Source organism: Melanerpes formicivorus, unplaced genomic scaffold (assembly GCF_026170545.1).
Source record: "Melanerpes formicivorus ecotype bairdi unplaced genomic scaffold, bMelFor1.0.p_v2 SCAF_11, whole genome shotgun sequence".
Classification (NCBI taxonomy): Eukaryota; Metazoa; Chordata; class Aves; order Piciformes; family Picidae; genus Melanerpes; species Melanerpes formicivorus.
In genome coordinates this window covers 7,724,159-7,743,053 of record NW_027142363.1, presented here as the reverse complement: position 1 = coordinate 7,743,053, position 18,895 = coordinate 7,724,159, and the positions used below count along the sequence as shown (strand labels likewise).

General features: G+C 38.5%; 1 protein-coding gene across 2 annotated transcripts in view; it reads right to left on the bottom strand.

The window, feature by feature from the left end:
- NCAM2 (neural cell adhesion molecule 2) overlaps positions 1-18,895 on the bottom strand; it is a 224,800-nt gene that overhangs the window by 117,182 nt on the left and 88,723 nt on the right. For both annotated transcript variants that reach the window (XM_068144456.1, XM_068144457.1), the window contains exons 2-5: positions 9,415-9,489; positions 8,494-8,700; positions 5,821-5,964; positions 1,742-1,879 (exon numbers count right to left, since the gene is read on the bottom strand). In XM_068144456.1, the coding sequence (XP_068000557.1) occupies positions 1,742-1,879; positions 5,821-5,964; positions 8,494-8,700; positions 9,415-9,489 (564 nt within the window). The remainder of the gene's footprint in view (positions 1-1,741; positions 1,880-5,820; positions 5,965-8,493; positions 8,701-9,414; positions 9,490-18,895) is intronic.

Below are 18,895 nucleotides of genomic sequence, written 5' to 3'. Positions count from 1 at the left end.
CTTTCTCCCGTAATTAACTGAGAATTCAACTTACATAACAACATCTGTAAATTGGGGTTTGCTGAAAAGATCAGTCAAGGACTGAGAATTTAAAACTCAGAACCTAACAAGCATGCTGGAAGTAGTTTCACTGAAAAAACTGACATTAAACAGAATGCATACATGAAAAAATGCCCTTTATGAAATGTGTCCTTTCTAGACAATACATGAACAGATTTTTCAATATATCAACACAAAAGTTAAAAGAGGTTGAGCTCCATATTGTCTTAATCTGTTCATATTCCTTCTTAGAGGTTTGTTAACAAGTTATACAATGTGTAATGACACTTTTCAGTAAGTCTTTTATATAGTTTCCTTCTCATGAAATGTTATCAGTCTATGCAAATCTTCATAAAGTGTACCTGTAAGTTGGGACAGTTAATAAAATATCTAAGTGCAGAAAATGTAAGTAAGTATGAAAAACCAAGTCAATCTTTTTAACAGTAAATGACAAAACACAGGAAAATACAAACTGAACTGAACATTATCATCTGAAACTCAAGTCTTGCAGTGATTGCCAATGTTCTGTGAATAGATTTTGTGAAACACAATGAATTCCACCTATAAAATATAGCAGATTAAATAAAAAAGAGAATAACATTTATAGGAAGACAACACTAAAGAGACCCAACAGCTGTATTGTATTAAACATCTTTAACATCTTCATTGGTGATCTGGATGAGGGGACTGAGTCAGTCACCAGCAAATTTGCAGATGACACCAAGTTAGGAGCAGATGTTGGTCAGTTAGAGGGTAGAAGGGCTCTGCAGAGGGACCTCGACCGACTGGACAGATGGGCAGAGTTCAATGGGATGGCATTTAACAAGTCCAAATGCCGAGTGTTGCACTTTGGCCACGGCAACCCCATGCAGAGCTACAGGCTGGGGTCAGAGTGGCTGGAGAGCTCCCAAACAGAGAGGGACCTGGGGGTGCTGATTCACAGCTGCCTAAACATGAGCCAGCAGTGTGCCCAGGTGGCCAGAAAGGCCAATGGCATCCTGGCCTCCATTAGGAATAGTGTGGCCAGCAGGAGCAGGGAAGTCATTGTGCCCCTGTACTCTGCATTGGTTAGGCTGCACCTTGAGTACTGTGTCCAGTTCTGGGCCCCTCAGTTTAAGAAGGACATCGAGACACTTGAACGTGTCCAGAGAAGGGCAACAAGGCTGAGGAGAGCACAAGCCCTTTGAGCACAAGCCCTATGAGGAGAGGCTGAGGGAGCTGGGGTTGTTTAGCCTGGAGAAGAGGAGGCTCAGGGGTGACCTCATTGCCCTCCACAACTACCTGAAAGGTGGTTGTAGCCAGGAAGGGGTTGGTCTCTTCTCCCAGGCAACCAGCACCAGAACAAGGGGACACAGTGTCAAGCTGCACCAGGGGAGGTTTAGACTTGAGGTGAGGAGAAAGTTCTTCACCAAGAGAGTCATTCGTCATTGGAATGTGATTCCCAGGGAGGTGGTGGAGTCACCATCCCTGGAGGTGTTCAAGAGGGGATTGGATGTGGCACTTGGTGCCATGGTCTAGTCATGAGGTCTGTGGTGACAGGTTGGACTCGATGATCCTTGAGGTCTCTTCCAACCTTAGTAATACTGTGATACTGTGATACTGTAAACAGATCAATCATGACATTTAAAAGCTGATATATTTTAAAATACGCTATGATAATCAAGCCATGCAAGAAATCAATTCAACAACTTTTACTCCTTACCGTTCACAATAACAATTATGTCCCGAAAGTCAATTTCTCCTCTGGCTTCCACTCTTCCTTCACATCTGTACACTCCTTCATCACTTTTATTGATGTTAAGAATTTGGAGATTATTGTTTGCTAGTATTGCAAATCGATCTAGAAAGGCAAGTAAGAGATTAAGTGCTGTTAATGAATGAAAACAACATGAGGAATGCTACGGAGAACTAGTAATATTCATGCCCTTTCTCTATACAATCAGAATGCTCACTGACAAAACATTTGTTGAGTTTCAAGGAAAATGTCAGCCCAGAAATATGGAGGTTGGTTTATTCTTTTTCCAATCTCAAAATGTATTTCCTAAAACTCTGTTTAGATTTTCCATACATAACTTCCTACTTACTCTGAGGAATAAGTTAAAATTATAAATTATTGCAAAATGAGTGGAATATTGGTGAACACCTACAGAAATTACCCAAAAGATTAAAGGGATTTAAAATATATAAATCAAGACATTTATAATAAAATAAGAAAATGCTTCTCCCTTCTCTATCTAGCTATCTTTGTGCTGGTCGAGGTCCTTTCCAACCTAAGTTATACTGTGATATTGTGATACCGTGGTTGTACAACACTGCACTTAATCACACCTCAGCTGCTTGCTCTATTTCTTTCCTCCTGTTCCTCTGCTCATTCACTGCTACTCAGACAATGAAGCACCTCACCATAGTCTAACACTTCATAGAAATGGGTATGAAGACATAATCCAATGACCCACTCTACCTTTTGCATAGTCCATCATAAACGTAAATCTTATAGACTTTTGGAATAGCTCAATTGAAAAAATCAGATTCTAAACAAATGTGCATACACTTTCTTGCACATGCAGCAGCAAAATTAGAATCCACAAAGAGTAAACTGAATCTGAACTAGATTATTTGGTTTATGTGGCATGATAGTATTGCAGGAGGGCTGCAGGCGTGGTCTGTTTGCAGACAGGATGGGTCTGCCCTGTGCCAGACACAGCTGGTTCCCATGTGGTCAGCAGACCCACCGCAGGGCATATCTGAACCCTGCAGCCCACATAGCCATTCCTTGGGGAAAGTGTGTAAAAGAAAGGGCAAAAAATACTGTGCAGCAACTGTGGAAGAGAGGAAAGAGGGGGAAAAAAAAAAAAGTGAGAGAAACAGCCTTGCAAGCACCAAGATGAGAGAAGGTGGAAATGGAGGAGGTGTTCCATGCACTGCAGCAGATACCCTTGCAGCCCTAGGATAGAGCACAGTGGAACAGACACCCACATTGCAGTTCATGGAAAACTCCATGATGGTGCAAGTTTATCCTGAATAGCTGCAACCATAGAAAGCATTCACAGTGGAGCTGTTACAGACTGATCACAATCCCCATTCCTCATCTCCCTGAACAACTTGGGGTAGGGCAAGTATAGGAGTCTGTAAGGAAAGAGTTGAGAAAGTGCTGGTGATTTGTGAGCAATCTCCCTGTCTTTATCTCAAAGCATGAGCCTTTTCATCTAATTTTCTCCCACTGTCCTGTTGTATTGGGTTTTCATGGCAAGGTTTTGGTAACAGAGGGGCTACAGGAATGGCTTTGGTGACAAGCTTCAAGAAACTTCCATCACATCCAATAGAGAAAAGGGGGCTGGGGTGGGGAAGGTGTTTCTTTAAGATTTGGGTTTATTTCTCATTATCCTTCCCTGATTTCATTAGTAATTTATCCAAAGTTGAGTCTGTTTTGTCCATGAGAGTAACTGGTGAAGGATCTCCCTATCCTCACGTCAACCCACAAGTTCTTTGTTTTATTTTATCTCTCTTGTCCAACTGTGTGTGATAGAGTGGCTTTGGTGGGCACTTGGCATCCAACGAGGGTCAACCTGCCTGGGTGGGTACCTGGATGCTGGCAAAGGTCAACCCATCATGACTAGTCGATATTAGTGCACTCTTCTGAGGACAATGACTTCCTGCAGTCCACTGTATGTGGTTTTTGAATAATTTGTATATTTGTTGTTCAGTTGTCTCTCTGTTTGAGCCAATGTCATCCATCCAGTACAGGTAAGCTTTCAGTTTTAAGCAGAAACCAAGTTTCATTTTTTCACTTCCCTTTCATTTTTGATTCTGCTAGATTTCTAAAGCACACTAGATTTCCCACAACACTGATATTCCAGAACAGAGATAAACAACGCTCAGTAGAAAAGCTTTTATGTAGTCATACACCAAGGACTCTATTCAAAGAACATATGCCCATACATATTTACAAATAAAACAGCTTTCTAATGCTGTGTGAGTCCTGCTTCATTACCAAGAACTCTATCAGAAAATGCAGACAGAAATTTAAAAAACCCAAAAAGGTTCACCTGATAGACTGTTTAAATGTTTAAAAGAGAAGCTGCTTTCTCATAACCTTCTCCTCTGCCCCTAAACTGAAATATACAATGCAGGTTTGGATATGAAATTATTCTGTATTTTACCTCACAATGAGCTAATCCCCAACAATAATAATTAGTTACTTCTTGTTTAAAATAGGACAGACAAAGTTGGTGTTATGTTTATTTTAAGCATTTCAGACAGTGTTTTATGATTTAAAACATCGCTTCCTTTCAAGCATGACTGGGATCTTGTTTGGATACCACTCAAGACCAGAACATAAGAAAAATATTATGGCATATAAATTAAAGCTGGTTTCTATCACATTGTAAACATCTTTTCCCGTTGTAAACATTGTGAAAGAAAATGGTTCAATAGATAGATTGAAATTTAACTGAGAAGTTTTTAAATGCATGATTTTGAAAAAGAAAGGAAACATGGTTTATTTCCTTTGCTAATCCTACAACAGCCAGATTGATTAGACAAACAAATTACAAGTAATAAAAAAAGTTGATAAAGTCTTTAGGGCAGTTTTACATTTTCAGGCTCTCAGATCCATCACTGAAAAAATGTTTTTCGCTAAACTGTCAATTCTTGTTTGGTTTTCAGAGTTCACTCTAAGTTCACCTGTGTTCAATGTTTAATTTTATATACCAAAATTTCAACTTATTTTTTTCTAACGTTAGAAGTTTGCTATCACTTCTTTTGCTCTGTATCTAGATGACAGAAGGGATAGGATTTACTTTCTTGAGCGAGTAAGAAAGAGTTTGGAGAGGAGCCTAAGACTGAATCCAGAAATATCAAACAAGCTTGTTGTTTTTCTTTTTCCCCAGCAACAGCTCCACATTTGTCTGTGTGATTTCATAAAAGACCAACTATAATTTTTAATTTTCATTTTGCAATTAAAAAAATATTTAATTTCTAAATAAACAGAACTTTAAGCACAAATACTACAAGTTGAATTTTAGTACATGCAGAGATAAAGATCAGTGAGAATGCAGACAAGCTGGTTCATCAACAAGGTTTGCTGTTATGGAAAACAGGACTTTCCACATTTCCTGGAAATGCAGCTAAGACAACTATTGAGGCAGCACTGAAAAAAAAAGGGTCAAAGACTTTGAGGGAATAAATCAAACAAATTCCATATGCCTGATTAGTTGTCCCTTTACAGACTCAGGATTTGCACGTGGGGACGATGAGACTCATCTTCACTTTATCAGTCTTCTTGTTAGGGATCTAAACAGATTACGTATATCTCTAGTTGCTTCTAACTCAAAGGGTAAATTACTCACACAAGTAAACTCTTGCAGTAGTGCACAAAGCCTAGTTATCTGTCTCTCTGAGATAGATGTAATTCTCTGTTCTGCTCTGCAAGTATACCAAAGTCAGTGTAGTGTTTCATCAATTTCACAGCTATGCAGACAGTGAAACATATCTGTGTATGTTTGAAATAGCTGTTTGACTCCTACACTCACAGCAGTCTAGGAAAAGTTTCTGGAAAGTAGCTCTCAGCAATGTTTCAGCGATTGAACCCTCATGTTAGAACTAGTCAAAATTCTTAGTTGGAAAAAAATTGTATATGGAGGAAACAACCACATATGGATTCTCCACAGACCATAGAAACTTTAGATTCTGCTTAAGCATTATCATCTGATTAGTTGTCTTTTACAGTAATACTCAGTATGAATTAGAACATAAAACTTAAAGAGTTACCAAAATACTAACTGTCAGCAGTAGCTGTGACTTCTTCATTCCGATACAACCAGCTGACAATGGGAGCAGGTGAGCTAGTAACACGACAAACAACTTCTGCATCTTCTCCCTGCCTGAACTCTTGTGGAGATACTATGTCTCGGAAAGTAAGCTTCTCTGGAAAGGAAGAAACCAGAATATTGTAAGTGTCTTCCAGTTCACTCAGCATTATTAGAATAGAATAGAATAGAATAGACCAAACCAGGTTGGAAGAGACCTTCAAGATCATCGTGTCCAACCCATCAACCAATCCAACCCACCCAAACAGCTAACCCATGGCACCAAGTACCCCATCAAGTCTCCTCCTGAACACCTTCAATGACAGCAACTCCACCACCTCCCCGGGCAGCCTATTCCAAAGCGCAATCACTCTTTCTGTATAGAACTTCTTCCTAACATCCAACCTGAACCTCCCCTGGCACAGCCTGAGACTGTGTCCTCTTGTTCTGGTACTGGCTGCCTGGGAGAAGAGACCATCATCCGCCTGTCTACAACCTCCCTTCAGGTAGTTGTAGAGAGTGATAAGGTCACCCCTGAGTCTCCTCTTCTCCAGGCTGAGCATCCCCAACTCCCTCAGTCTTTCCTCATAGGGCTTGTGTTCCAAACTCCTCACCAACTTTGTTGCTCTTCTCTGGACTCGTTCCAGCAAGTCAACATCCTTCCTAAACTGAGGGGCCCAGTTAAAATTATATGTGACAATACATCAGATAAAGATGACTTTTAAGCCTTCACATTGTGATAACAGAGAATTACATTCATAATAGAGCTTTCCCAGATAAGACTCAGATGGTCCTGGACACATGACTTCTGCTTTGTAGAAATGATTGTACAATAATTTTGCGTTATGAAAAAACTTTGGTTTAATTCCTATAAATTCAACCTGCAGATTTGTCATTGTTTTCAATGTTTCAGAGCCCAGTTTTGAAATTCAAGATTTTCAGGGATTTATATCCTATGGTTAATAGTCTACTTACTCTCTTGTACATTTCATTCCTTACAATGACATTATCAAATTAAAACATCATGTTTTCATTCTATCAAAACCACCAAAATTATTTGGGTTAAGTCTTATTAAACAGGTGGAATATTCAGTGTCAATGAATGTGAAAAACATCAGCTAGTAAAACACATAATCTTAAAAGCTAGTGGGAAACTATATTGAAAAAAACCCACCACAATATTATTAAATAATAAGAATTTGTAGTTGTTCTTTTTTTTTTTTTTTTTATTTGAAATAACAAGATTTTTAGGCCTGATGAAGGTTTAAATTTTTCCAACCCCAAATAGCCAAATTTCATACTTATTTTTATCAGTGGGCTGGAGAAGTTCAGTATTATTAGAATTTAGTCTTAGAAATCCAAGATGCCATTAAGCTCAAGCAAGAACTAATGCAGAAATCTATGGACTGACACAAGTTCTTGAAGGATTTCTTGCACACAGAAGAAACAAGCCAACATATGTTCTCTAGGATCAAAGATTGCCAATCAGATTTCCGAGGACACTATGCAGAACATTAAGTCAGAGATGCAATTCCACCTCTACCTTCTTGTATCGATATGAGTGCAGGCTCAAATAATCCATACTGTTCTCACAGCAGAGGGAGCACACTTTTGCTATATGTATCTCTTACATATTTTTACAAAGTATTTGTATGAAATGTTTGAAGTATTTCATCATATGTAAAGAAGAAAAATGCTCACAGACATTAGTGAGCACTGAACAACATCCTAGGAGTACAGTGTATCCTGCTCTTTCCTCACAGTGCATCATGTATGTGAACAATGACATTTTTTTATGGAAGTTCCCACAAACCTTCACTTTTATTGTGTAGGTGTTCAACTCTACCTAACCTCAGAATTATTAAAATTACTGCATGCAACCATTTCAAAAGATTCCAACCTTGCCCAGCAGTCTGCTAATGGAGTGACTGACAATTTTCAGTATACATGAATTCCACAAAACTTGAAATCCTTTGAAACACTAGCTTTCAAAGCATCACAAAATCACTGGCAGCTGCTATCACCATTTTAATGATTGTCTTTACAATGGAATTTTTTTTAAAGATGTCTTCTGTTATCTGAGTTCTCTGTAGCTTTCAGAAGCAGCGCTTTATGATTCTACTCCATATTTTCTGTCTCATTGAAATTCCTTAGTGCTCGGCTCATCTGCAAGCATTTTTTAGATGAATATTAAAAAACTATTCTTCAATGAAATTGGAGAATGGCTCAGCTGAAAGGCTGCTGGCATAACCCCTAGCCTTTTACTGGCAAATATCTTGCATTATACTGTCACTGTGTATTTGTTTAATGTATTACTTTTAGGTATTTTTGAGCTAAAGAACACAGTATAAAATTATTTAGCTTTATTTAATTTTTTCTCGTATTTCCTGCTTTCCATGAGAACCATACAGTGCACCCTCATAAGATGGCACTCTAAGCTACAAAAGAAAAGTCATTTACAATACTGCAAAGCAGCCATCCACTTCATTTAAATCATCACACTATCTATGAACTAAACTGTAGGAGATGCAAGTGTTTGGAAGATGAAGTTCATAACTTTGAAACATGTTTTGTAGCTTTATTTTCCCAACCACAGTGGCCTTAAAAACATACTCTTTCATTTGTCAATTGATAACATTTAACTTACGATAGATTTCCAACACAACAGTAGCTTCCTGAGTTTGTCCTTTAGCATCTGTTGCTTGACACCGATATATACCAGCATCCTCTATATCTGCATTATAAATGGTTAGACGTGATCGAACACCTTCCTTCTGAACAACCACTCTTTGACTAGAAACGATCTTCTCTCCTTGTGGGTTGTACCAATCTATGCTGTCGGGCTCACCAATGGCTGCAAACAAAAACAAAAGCCAATCCAACATTAGAAGTTCAGGTTGACATTATGCAACACATATGCTGAACCAATACACAATGCCTACACGATACTGGAGAACTGCTAAATTATGAGACTTGTGAGAAAGTCTGTAGAAACACATGCAAGGTAAAACTGCAGGCAGACGTGCAGTTGTTGAGACAGGATAACTAGCAGCTCATGGCTTCAAGAAGAAAAGAAATAAAACAAAGAAAGATATAAAGTCTTAAAAGAAAGAAACAGGGTGCTGAATAATCACTGTATAAACCAGTCAAGTCACCAGTCAGTTGAGTTATCAGTTCAGTCAGGTCACATGTCATTGCCAGCAGAAGATGGCAACTCAGCAAGACCAACGATCCACATCAGACAGCTGCAAATGCCTTCTTTTCCTGACTGGTATCTTCCTCACCAGAAGAGACTCTTTGAGTGTCTCATTATGTTGGAAAGGACAATATAACTTAGACTAGTAGTTTATTTAACACTTTAGTTTAGATTAAGTGAATATATTTTAACTAAAGAATTATCCTAGCAGATACAAACTACCTGTACTGATACATATAATTCAACCAGAGTGATTCAGAATCTGATTAGCAAGGTGAGGACAGTGAAGATCTGCTCTTCAGTTTCTAATTATGCAGAAGGTTCAAAATCTAACAAAAAATACACATCCCTCTAAGTACAATGAATACATACCTGTGCATGTGAAGAACTTGGATTCACCCACACTGAGCTCAACTTTGCTGAGAGAAATTGTAACCTGAAGTAGGGCTGAAAAATATAAAATAGGTTATGAATACATTTTGGCATTTATTAGTTTAAATGTTGTATGTTCACGTTTTGTATTTCCTCACCACAGAACCTATTCAACAAAGCTAAAATGTTCCAGCTAAGCACTGCATCTTCTGAATTGGAATATATATATATATATAGAAGTGGGGAAAATAATCAAACTAAAGAGAATATATTACAGGAAGGATAATGTGACATCCTAAAATTGAGGATAAAATTTTAAGGAAACAAAAAAGGTTAGAAATAAACACAACTATAAAATCAAAAACTCAGTGAGAATAACTTAAGCGGCAACATTCATCATAGACTGACCAAGGATAAATCACACCTGACCAGCCCCATGCCCTTCCAGGATAAAATTATTACCTTTGTAGATAAGAGAAGAACAGCAGGTGGAAATTACCTCAATTTTATCAAATCTTTGGACACTGCCTCCCACAATATTTGTGTATCCAAGTGTATTGGGTGTACACAGCAAGGGTTTGGTAGCAGGGGATAGTTACAGGGGTGACTTCTGTGGGAGGGAGGTCAGGGGCTCTGTGACAGACACAGCCAGTCCCACTGCAGGACATAGGGGAGAAGATCCCATCATACCAGGTTAGAATGCTACAGTCTGGATGAACAGACAGCTAGGTTGGTAAAAAAAAAAGAAAAAAGTTGGCTGTTTAGGCTTAGAGTACAGTGGCTAATGGGTCATTCTCTACCTGGAGACCAGTAAAAAGCAGGGTACTGTATGGTTCTGTCCCTGTATCTGTCCTATCTAACAACTTTATCAGTTACATGAAAGAGGTCATTGACCCAGGGATACAGAAAAAAAGACAAATCTTCTGCTCAGTAAGAATAAATGCTAAATTCTGCACCTGAGAGGGAATAACCTGCTGGTAGTCATACAACCATAAGAAAGCTTGGAGGGAGCTAGGCTTGTTCAATCTGCAGAAGAGCAAGCTTCAGGGAAACCTAACAGTTACCTCTTCACACCTATATGAAACTCATTAAGATGATGCAGCCAGGCACTTCACAGTTTTGTATGGTAGATAGGTGAAAGACAAGTTGAAACAGGAGAGGCTCAGGCTTAGTGTAAGGAAACCTTTCCATGATGCAGAGAACTGAGGTGTATTCTAAGTTTAAAAAAATATGGTTTCAAAAATCTGGGGGTTTGCCATGGTTTGATCTGGAAAAGAACTAATTCTCTGTTCAGTGATTTTAGTTTTTATCTCAGTCCCTTTTAAGTAACTACACTTTCTGAAGTTAACAGCATGTTTTTGCATACAGTGTCTGCTTCTAGGAGTGATAATGTTCAGTGTTTCTAGTTAGCACCAAGGACTGGTATGCACATCGAGGTTAATGCTTACCTTATGTACTATATTGGGGTGCAGAGCAAAAGGCTGCACCTGCAGGTAGGAGCAGACACTTCAGGTTACCCTAAACTGAACAACTATAAAGTCCATTCTATATGCATCATATTTGGTATAAAGTTGAGGGATAACAAGGGTCAAGTTTTTTTCTCAACTTCAATGGTTGGCATCTGAAGAGGACTCCATTCATTTCACCTTTGGTCCAAATCCACCAATTCCTGAATCCAGTTCCCATCTGCTAATGAGCCTAGTCTGGCACTTCAGCTACAGCATCAGTGGTGGTGGTGATTAAGTACCATCAAGGAGGTTGGATTCAATATTGGTTTTGTATATATTTGCATATATTTCATTTTATTGTTACTATTTTCCTTAAAGCGGTTTTAGTTTTCAAATTCAGAAGTCTCTCCCTTATTCCCCTCCCTTTTCCTTTGGGAGAGAAGGGTTAATAAAGAGTGTCTGTCACTTATTTAGTGGCCAGCCCAGTCCTAACTCAAGAGGGTTTCAGTCCTGAAATACAATAATTGCAGTCTGTTTCGTGTGTGTGGAAATACTTCACCTTTCTGAAAACTAGAGTGTATATTGAACCTACCAACCTCACTAGAGGTGATATCTTCCAGGGCAGATGTCCAATGTTACAACCATCTCTAAACTCCATAATAACGTTTTGGTGTGGCAAATTTTGCCTGTAAGTATGTTAGAACTTAAAAACTTGCTAAAAATTCACAACGACTTTGTTCAGTTGGTAGTAAAATGTAAATGAAAAATGTATAGAAAAAATAATGAAGCAGTATTTCATACATATGTGACGAAAGTGTCATGAAATAGATTTGCTATTAACTAATGTATTTTCATACAAACAGCCTGAATAAGCAAGAATCAGACCAAATGTTTGTCATTTGTTTAACAACCATATCAAAAGGAAAACCAAAAAAGGGCAAAATAAAACTGAAGATTACTTCAGTATCAGTCTGCCAAACTGATTTGGTTTAGACCAAAAAAAAAACCCCATCAAACTTCTGTAAGATCAATAACATTTTTCATGCAGTGTCCTGAATTGTGGATAATTTTCCTAAGCACATCATCACAATTGAAATACATTTTTTTAAAGAATATATTTTTTTTCCACTCTGCCCACTGTAATAAGGAAATTCCCAACAAAAGCCACAAAATGTCCCCAAGAACACAGACTACTTCAGGCAAAAATAAGTATCTGTGTGTACTCTGCTAGTATTAAAACTTACCAGCCCATAAAGACCTTTAGGAAAAGGGCATGAGTGTCTAGAGGTCAGGAAGAAACTTAAGTGGACTCTAAAAATGTTGACTCTAGTATAGCAGGAGGTGCTAGTACCATTCTCATTACAGTAGCAAGGAAAACAGTGAAGGCTCCTTTAGGACACATACACAGCACCGACAGCGAAAGAGATTGAGGAGATCATTCTCATCTAAGTTTTTAGGTCTGTTACACCAGATACAAAGGACAAGCTTAAGTGTAGGAAAGGAAATGAAGTTCAAAGATTTGTTTTTGTTGTAATAAGCATCAAGGAGTTATAAATCATCCAGGAGTCTACTCAAGAGGAGATTGGACATGGCACTTGGTCTAGTCACGAGGTCTGTGGTGACAGGTTGGACTCGATGATCCTCGAGGTCTCTTCCAACCTTAGTGATAATGTGATACTGTCATACTGTGATAATGTGATACTCAAAGCCTCACTTCTTATGTGTCAGGATAAGAATCATTTATCATTGATATATAACTGCTGGTTGGAAATAAAGGTACCAACAAAATCATAGGTTGGGCAATTTTGAGATCAGAGCTTAGATGTTTATTCAAATCATAGACTCACTTAGTAGGTCCTGTACCACCACCTGTCTGGTAATATATTTTTTTTTAATGAGGTTTGTAGTGTTGCTTCAGAAACATATATGCCAGCATTTCCACAGTATTGCTTCAAGGACAATTTCACTGCTTAGTTTCAGTAAATATATTAACTGATGTTGAACTATGTAAATATAATAGATGAAGCAATAGATGTCAGGTAAAATGTAAGAAATAAAGATAAAAATAGAGATAAAAAGCAAAGTTAGAGAATATTTTTCCTTCACTGATGAAATAGATATTTGAGGCTTGAACACAGTTTTGGCAAAGGGTCAAAGCCCATTTAAAATTCTTAGCCTAAGTGCAGTCGTGAGGGCTGTGGAGACATGCCAGACACATCTCTGAAACCAAAAGGAAATCATATTTTCTACATACCATATTTTAATATTTACAAAATAGAAAAATATAAGAGCATCTGTCCAGTATTTCCAGCCTCATTGTTTTCCTAGTTCTACTTCACACAAATAGAAAAACGTAGCTTTATGCAAACTAGAATGAAAAATAGAATAAACCTTTATTTTAGAATAAACCAAACCAGGTTGGAAGAGACCTTCAAGATCATCGTGTCCAACCCATCAACCAATCCAACCCACCCAAACAGCTAACCCATGGCACCAAGCACCCCATCAAGTCTCCTCCTGAACACCTTCAATGACGGCGACTCCACCACCTCCCCGGGCAGCCCATTGCAATGGGCAATCACTCTCTCTGCATAGAACTTCTTCCTAACATCCAGTCTAAACCTCCCCTGGCACAGCCTGAGACTGCATCTTCTTGTTCTGGTACTGGGTGCCTGGGAGAAGAGACCATCATCCGCCTGTCTACAACCTCCCTTCAGGTAGTTGTAGAGAGTGATAAGGTCACCCCTGAGTCTCCTCTTCTCCAGGCTAAGCAACCCCAGCTCCCTCAGTCTTTCCTCACAGGGCTTGTGCTCCAAACCCCTCACCAACTTTGTATTGCCCAATATTGCCCAATTGATTAGCAATCTGTGCTTAGCAGACAGTCAAGCAAATAGTTCCGTGTTAAAGTAGGAGAAGGCTAACTCATGACTTGAAGTAAAACATTGCAAAGAGACAACACATCTAGAAAGTTTTCTATTGCTTACAAATTTATCTCAGGAAGAACTACATAGATGAATTAGGTTATTATAAACTCTGTGAAAAGGGCATGCAAAATACACACAATTCAAGTTATTGCTGTGTGCTGACAGCTAATAAATTAATATGAAAGGGAACTGTTTGCACCAGAGTGGTCTGAAGTTCTTTGAATGTAGAGGAAAATGCATATTTTATTAAGTCAGTGAGGATCCAAAAACTGAAGTGCAGGCTGTGTCGATGTTAAACCAAACCCAGAAATGAATGTTAGATTTTTGATAGATCTGAAGAAATACTGCCTGCTTCCAAGAATTGTGACTAACTAGTTGTTAAAAAGACACCCCCAAAAAAAAAATCCCAAAATAAAAATAAAACGCAAAACAACCAGAAAAAAAAACCCAAACCACAAGGAAAAACCCAACCCAAACTAAACAACAACAAAAAAACCCAGAGAGAAATACCCAACCAAAACAACAAAACCCAAACAACAAAACCACACACACAAACCTCAAACAACAAAAAAACCCACACCAAAACCCATGAGATCTCTTCAGACAGAACACTGTGGAGTGTAACACTACTGAATTGTAGCTGTTCTAGGAAAAAGTCGAGTAAGTCAGGGCTTCAGTCAAGTCTTCAGTACATGGGTAATTTCATAGCAAAAATCTCCACTACCAGCGGTAGGTGATATAACCAATCCCATCCCTTTGGAACCTGGTAATTGTAAAAGAATTATTGTCAGCTGTATTACACTAAGAGGATTCTGCTGAATTAGTCCTTAATGGGTTGCTAAGATAAGTAAGAATAGTAATAAGAGGTCCATTTGTTCTGTTAAATATGTAGACAGATGACTCTATTCATAAGACTTAATACTTAGTAGAATAATTGATTTCAGTTCCATTTGTCATAGCAGCCTTCACATTTCAGAACTAACATCCACAAAGCTGTCAAAGCTCTGTGTACACAGATGAGAACCTAATGCAAGAGCGAAGTGTCACCAGTGAGAGCTTTGAACAAGTACTTCCATTGTCACTTCCATTGTCACTTTGTCACTTAGCAATATATTAAAACATTAGCCTGGAGAAGAGGAGGCTCAGGGGTGACCTCATTGCCCTCTACAACTACCTGAAGGGTGGTTGTAGCCAGGAAGGGGTTGGCCTCTTCTCCCAGGCAACCAGCACCAGAACAAGAGGACACAGTCTCAAGCTGCGCCAGGGGAGGTTTAGACTCGAGGTGAGGAGGAAGTTCTTCACCTAGAGAGTCATTCGTCATTGGAATGGGTTGCCCAGGGAGGTGGTTGAGTCATCGACCCTGGAGGCGTTCAAGGGGAGATTGGATGTGGCACTTGGTGCCATGGTCTAGTCATGGGGTCTGCGTTGATAGGTTGGACTCGATGATCCTTGAGGTCCTTTCCAAACTAAGTGATACTGTGATACTGTGTGATACTGTGATACTGTTAAATGTGTATACAATAAAAATATATATTTAAAACATATATGCAAGGTACAAAAAAGGAAATAGTAAGAATATTTTAATAAAATCTGAAAAATATTAGGTAAATCTCTGCTCCAACTAGTAACTCCATCCAGCAACTTCTTGATAATTCCATTTCCTAAAAACCAGCCAAACACTTCAAAAGCCTGAAAAGCTTCCCCCTGTTTGTATTGAAAAGTATGACACCAAGCAGATATGAAAAAAAAGAAACATACTGTATTTTATCCCAATGTCAACTATGTAAATTGGGTTCAATATAGTTGACTAGTTCTATGCTTCATAAATAGATCTGAATGAATTTCAAAATTTACTTTTTTGAGAAATGAGATGGCAGTGGGAAGCTTTGGAGGGGGTCTTTCCAAATCTGCTGGGGCCACAAATCCACTGAAAGAGGGAGGGTCATGTGAAGGCAGTTAAAAAGAAAAGGACACAGCTACGAAGACAGAACAAGGCATACCTTGCAATCAAGGAGGAACTGAAGACAGAAGTAATAGCTACAGAAGCTAATTTGGATAGCTTTGACAGTGGTTTTTTTTAAGGAAGAAACAAAAAATGCAAACTGCAGTATCTAACTGAGAGGACTGCATTCTTTTAGAAGCTCCTAATTATGATTAACCTATGTTCTCTGACCATAGTTATACTTTTGGTATGCTTTGACTCCGTGCAGTAAGTAAACTTGGGCAATGTGATTTTGCTTTCAGTAAATGATTACAGTAGTACTTAATCTTTTTAGCCTCATTGTTCTTTAGCATTAAGAAATTAGTAAGTTTTCAATTGGTACCAAATTCAATACCAGAACAAACTATTCAAGTCAGTCAGTCTTCCCCCCATGATTATGTAGGCTTCTGAGACTATTATGTTTAAATCCACTGATTCCCAGACAAAAGACAAGGGGCTTTGAATGAAAATTACATTAATACAACTCTCGCCAAAAAATGTTAATGTTAATATTTTCTAGTTTTAATGTACTTTGTAACACCAAAAAGTATGCTTTATTCTGTTTTTTAAATGCTATACTAATGATAGCCTGTCTTCCATTCAGTGCCTTGAATGCTTGCCTTCATTTTGCTTTGCAGAAAGATCTGAAAGACTAACTGCATCTGCAAAGCCAATAAGCAAAAATTTAGCCTCTGTGGAGGCTGGTTGTTTTTCAGCTTTGTAGCGGGTAGGCTACTTCTAAATCATAAAGCATCACTTCTCCAGTGTATGGCAGTACTGAGAGATGCTAGTTACATTTTTAATTGCTCGACATCAAGTTTCGTGATTAATTAAGTGGTTCAATACAACTGAAGTTTCCATTTCATCACATTAGCATTAATTTGGATTTTTCAGTAGGAAACACAGTTCTGATATAAAGTTCTAAGCTTTTATTTGAATCATTATGGATTCCTTTTTGAATTTCTGTCTTATGGAATACAGAACGCTTTATTTTTAGCTAGACAAAACAGTCTTTGTGTCATCATGAATTCATTTCCTACGTCTGTTGAAGTGTCGTTTTCCGTGATGAGAAGAGTTAGAAGTTCAAACTGCCTTCTGAGGAATAACAGATGTTTTAAGGATAAAACACACAACAAAAGAGAACCAACACAATCTAGTTTTGTGCAACAATGTCACAAATCCTGAAACCTAGTCAGAAGATCATGTTAAATATTCTTTTCTGTGACACTTGCAGCAGAAAAAAAATGAACGTTATTAATATCTGAGTACAGATAGCATACAACTGTAAAAAAAGGACATTGCTTAAAGTCTGTGTTGCAGTTTGAGCTGGGTGCCCCCCTGCAATGTTTACTTCCTGTGTCCAGAAGTCCAGCCCAGAGGGGTGGACACAGGAAATTATGTAGTATTTCCTACCACAATCCTTTGCACCACTATAAGATCCAGTGCGGAGTCTAGCACTTGCTCTTTTCTTCCTTCTCCATCAGTCAGTAACTGGGGGAGATGTCTCCTGGCTTTGGGCCTGGCTAGGCCTAAGGCCATGGGGGGATGGGCAGTCTCAGATCTGGCCAGCTGAGACTAGCCTAGCAGTGGGAGGGGGAAGAAGGAGCCCTGGGGGTCTTGGGTGTACCCTCAGGTGGGGATGGGATCTCTCTGGGTCTGTTTGGGGATTTTTCTTTGTCACTGCACTTTTGGCTTTCTGTAAATGTTCACTGCTTTCTATTTAATTTCTATTTAATTTCTATTTATTTCCATCACTTTTGCAATCCGTTTGTCTGAGTGTTTATTGTTGCCAGGGGTGGGGAAGGGGGCTGCCTCAACCCAGCACATTCTGCTTCTTATAGTATTAGCCACAAGACTTATATTAACCAGTTACCCACTCCTGCCCTCTCCAGCCTTCCCCCTACACAAAAAAAAACCCAAAACCAAATCCCCAAAACAAATAGACAAACAAAACCACCTGCCCACCCACGCGACCAAAAAGCAACAACCGAAAAACAAAACCTCAAGCAAACTATATTTATTGTGAGTTTTCCAGGTAGCTTTTTATTTCCATCAAAACATAAGAGATGGCATAACTATGTAACTGCTTAAATATTATCACAGAAAATCAAGATTAAAAATATATCCACGTTTTTAAAAAGATAAAAAACCCAAGATACCTAAATTTATTCACTTACAGTCTGCTTTTGGCAAGAAAGATTTTCTGAAAGTAAAAGACATGACCTTTGGAGGACTTTGATAAACAAGTCGAATTGAGTGGATTTGAAGTTTCTCAACAATTAAATTTTCTGTTCAGTTTTGGATAAAAACAATAGTATTTATGAGATATTGACAGAAGTGTGCAATTTGTACACTCAAATTCAAAGTTTTGCCTGGGTCTCTAAGAGCTGAGTTTTTAGACTCTTTAGTAAGGGAATTATCCGTAGATAAAAACATGCAGCCTTGACCTCCTAACTGGAGAATGTTGGCAGGGACAAGTTCCTTGCCCATTTCCCTTAGTTAGTAGTGCAGCATGATAGAAAACTTTTGGGATTTGTAGTCTTCTGAAATTTTATTTTAGGCTAGGACTCGGTTATTCTGATGAACTGAAAGGCCTTCGGGGGCAAGCGTTTCTTAGGTGTATTTCAGGAATCTGTATTTCAGATCATTTGAACTGAAAAGAAGTCAGTTTACTTGCTTGGGGATCATCCAATAGCATTCATTAAAACACACTAGGAACTGATGAATAGAGTAGAGTAGAGTAGAGTAGAATAGAATAGAATAGAATAGAATAGAATAGAATAGAATAGAATAGAATAGAATAGAATAGAATAGAATTAACCAGGTTGGAAGAGAACTTCAAGATCATCGCATCCAACCCATCATCCAACACCATCTAATCAACTAAACCATGGCACAAAGCACCCCATCAAGTCTCCTCCTAAACACCTCCAGTGATGATGACTCCACCACCTCCCCAGGCAGCCCATTCCAATGGGCAATCACTCTATGAAGAATTTCTTCCTAACATCCAGTCTAAACATCCCCTGGCACAGCTTGAGACTGTGTCTTCTTGGGAAACATGCCTCTAAAGCACTCTTCTAGTGCTAATGAGGAGGGACTCTATAATTTAAGAATTAAAACTACAA